The sequence below is a fragment of the Nannobrachium achirus genome, assembly GCF_963921795.1.
Source record: "Nannobrachium achirus genome assembly, chromosome: 24".
In the NCBI taxonomy this organism is placed as follows: Eukaryota; Metazoa; Chordata; class Actinopteri; order Myctophiformes; family Myctophidae; genus Nannobrachium; species Nannobrachium achirus.
In genome coordinates, this window is record NC_137831.1 from 25749161 (window position 1) to 25752399 (window position 3239).

At 45.3% G+C, this 3239-nt stretch overlaps 1 protein-coding gene across 1 annotated transcript; it reads right to left on the reverse strand.

Moving 5' to 3' along the window:
* Nucleotides 1-548: 548 nt before the first annotated feature.
* On the reverse strand, nt 549-1571 carry LOC308280172 (kelch domain-containing protein 3-like; the record flags this gene model as incomplete). Its single annotated transcript, XM_080720435.1, has 1 exon — nt 549-1571. The coding sequence occupies one exon, from the start codon at nt 1569-1571 to the stop codon at nt 549-551; it is 1023 nt and encodes a 340-aa protein (XP_080576561.1).
* Between the last annotated feature and the right edge of the window lie 1668 nt (nt 1572-3239).

Consider the following 3239-nt stretch of genomic DNA (forward strand, 5'->3'; position numbering starts at 1 on the left):
GCAGGTTGGTGTCTTGCATGGTTTCCTCCACCATCAGTGTATGAATGTGTATGAATGAAAAGCTCTTTGGATAAAAGTACTATATAAATGCACCATTTACCATTTGAGGATACCATCTGTATCTAGAAATATGTGGTGCAGATCTTTGAATATGACCTTTTCGGCGCTTTCCCGTTCACTCACTGGTTCTGTGGTCTCTAGTTTCATTTCCGGGGCCCTTTTCACTATTTTGAATCTCCTATGGGCAGTTCTGGAATTGCATCTTTTGAGGTTTAAGTGGTTAAGTTGAAGCTCAGCAAGTTAATGTTTAATGTTTGCCACATCTTCACAATGTCCTTCAGCTAATAAGCGTTTTCTCCCATTTGAAGCTTTTATATTTGGTCCTGTCCTGAGGGTGAATTTCTTACTGTAGTGGTCCCCACCGAAAGATGTGGCATCTTTTGCAGCATCAAACTAAACATATGCATTATCATCCAAAACTCATTTCAAAATGAAAGCCTTCCAACTCAAAATGATCACATCTCTGAACACAAAACGTATTTGGGCTCTTATTTGCTGTTGGCAGTCATAGCTGCCATTTCCCACTTGATGTTGGGTGGGAGTTCCGATTGCTCCAGACTGTGCCGAGTAACTGCTAGCTTGCATAAGGTTTTAAGACAAGGACTTAAGTCTAAGATGTACATGACATCGGGTGTGTCCTTTCCTCCGAAGAAGATGACGAGATCTCCCGCCGTGCAACAGCACATACCAGAAGTTTGACTCGGGCCATTCCCCTTGGGTTCAGTCTTCTTCCAGGAGAAGGTCTCTGTGTTGAGTTTCCACAGATCGTTGAAGGTCTGTTTGCCACTGCAGCTACGGAATATGTACAGCTCTCCATTGTACGCAAAGGCTGCATGATCCCAGCGTTCTCCTGGGAGCTCTGCAGAAGGTGTGCTCAGCCAGGAGTTGGTCTCTGTATCAAACACACTGATGGTGGGATTGTCCCCAAATACAAACATCTTTGTCCCGACGATGGTGGCAAACTGAGGTTCTGAAGCAGGAGGCGGAGAGCCTCTGGTGTCAACTAAAGACCAGCCCATTGTCGTTGTGTCCAACTTGTAAATTACATTAGTGAGTCCAGTCAGCCTCGTGCATCCTCCACAGATATAAATTACCTTACCCAAGACAGAGGCTGCATAGTTAGGCGTCTCCTCTGGAAGAGTCCCGGAAACCTTGGGCTTGAACCATCTGTGGGTGCCGACGTCAAACCCGAAAAGGACATTATAGGACTTCTTTGAGTATGTCCCTTTCCAACCCCAGAGGTAGATAGTATCTTGTATCGGTACAGGTGTGTAGCAGTCGAGCATGGCAGGAAGCTTGGAGGGAACCTCAAAGGGACGTTCTAAATCTGTTATCAGTCGGGGCAACTTCGTCCAGCGCAAAGACACTGTGTTGAAGATGTGCACATTCATGTGCTCCCTGTCGTACATGTTACCATGCGCCTTAAAGTAGTACACTTTGTGTCCGACTGCAACACCAGCATGGAAATCTCTGTGTCTTCCTCCATTTAGATGGGACGTCCAGCGTAACATCTTAGACACTAACTTTGATTTAAATGAATTTTACCCTAATCTCGCTGTGTAAAGGAATTGAGTTGCATTGTGCGCTCTAACTCTTATATCAGAACAGAGCTACAAACGTCACAAGAAGCTTGGCCAATCTATGAAGCTGATGGGTTGGGTGGACCAATCAGGGTGCATATACTGTATGGGATTTTTTTTTCTCCTAGCGTAGTTAAAATGGAAATGTTCAGGTGACTTAGCAATTTCTGCCAATCAGAATGTGTGTGTGTGAATGGGTGAATGCATTGTGCAATCTATGTAAAGCGATTTGGATATACGTAAATATTAAATGCATCATTTACCAGGGGGCCGCTCTCCATTCCGACATGATGCCATTGACTTCTAATTGTCGGAGTGGCGGCACTTCCATAGAGGTTAGGGTTAGGTATAGGGTTAGTGTCGGAATGGGGTGATGTCGGAATGGCAGCATGTCGGAATGGGGGGGTGTACCCCATTTACCATATATATATTAGTATTATTACATTGAAACGCGACAAATAAAACAAATGATCCGTTTCCACTTGGTGTTGCAGTATAATTAGTGAAACCCCTCATCATTTAGTCTGTTCACCCGTTCTCGAAAGTAAAGACGTGCGGTCAAACATGACCTCTCCAGGCCATCCAAAGGGCAGCGTAAAGGCTCTGTTTGTTGGGGTGGGGGCCCAGAGGACACCTCAATGAGGGGCCGGACATTAAACAAAGCCACTGGGCTGAGACCAGGTCCCAGCGCTAGGCCCAAAGGTCACATGAAGGGACATGAATACGGCCCATGTCGAATGACCATCACGTTCCGTTTTTTAAATATCCTCATGTACACTGGCCACTGAGGTCACTGGCCTGGTGACAAAATGTGGTGCCAATTAGAGAGCGAGAGAGAGAGAGAGAGAGTATGTGTGTGTGTGTGTGTGTGTGTGTGTGTGTGTGTGTGTGTGTGTGTGTGTGTGTGTGTGTGTGTGTGTGTGTGTGCGTGCATGCGCGTGTGTGAGTGAGAGAGGGAGAGAGAGAGAGTACTGAGTGACATAGTGACATGCTTATTGTCTCATGAAGACTTGTGCCATGATTGTGTAACCGCCTATATTTGTGTCCCTGTATGTTTCTCCTTTATGTGGACATAGGCCTAAATGAACGGTTAAAGTCAAAGTGTGTGTGTGTGTGTGTGTGTGTGTGTGTGTGTGTGTGTGTGTGTGTGTGTGTGCGCGCGCGCATGCATGCATGCATGCGTGTGCACGTGACGCTATTTTCTAAACAATCTTAAAAATGTTTCATATTTTTGAAACATTTGAACTTTTGGGGTTCCGTGGCACAAAATCTTTTCCAATGTTGGCAGGCCGCGGCGCTAACACATCGATTCCGAGGTCACCGACATGTCTTAATGTGTTCATTTCAAAACAGCTCCAGCCACGCTAATTTCAGAGGCCTCGATTACTGTGAAGCATCAAGATCTATGTTGTGATTATTTTTAAAGACATCAAAAGATGATGGCTGAGACGGCGTGAACAAAACAGGAAGATTACACGATCGCAGAGACCAGTGTGGTTCACCGAACACATACTTTAAACTGAAATACGACGCCATGCTTTTCAACTGTGACACGTTTATACGTGACTTGTGAGATAAGTGACTTGCACGATTTATATG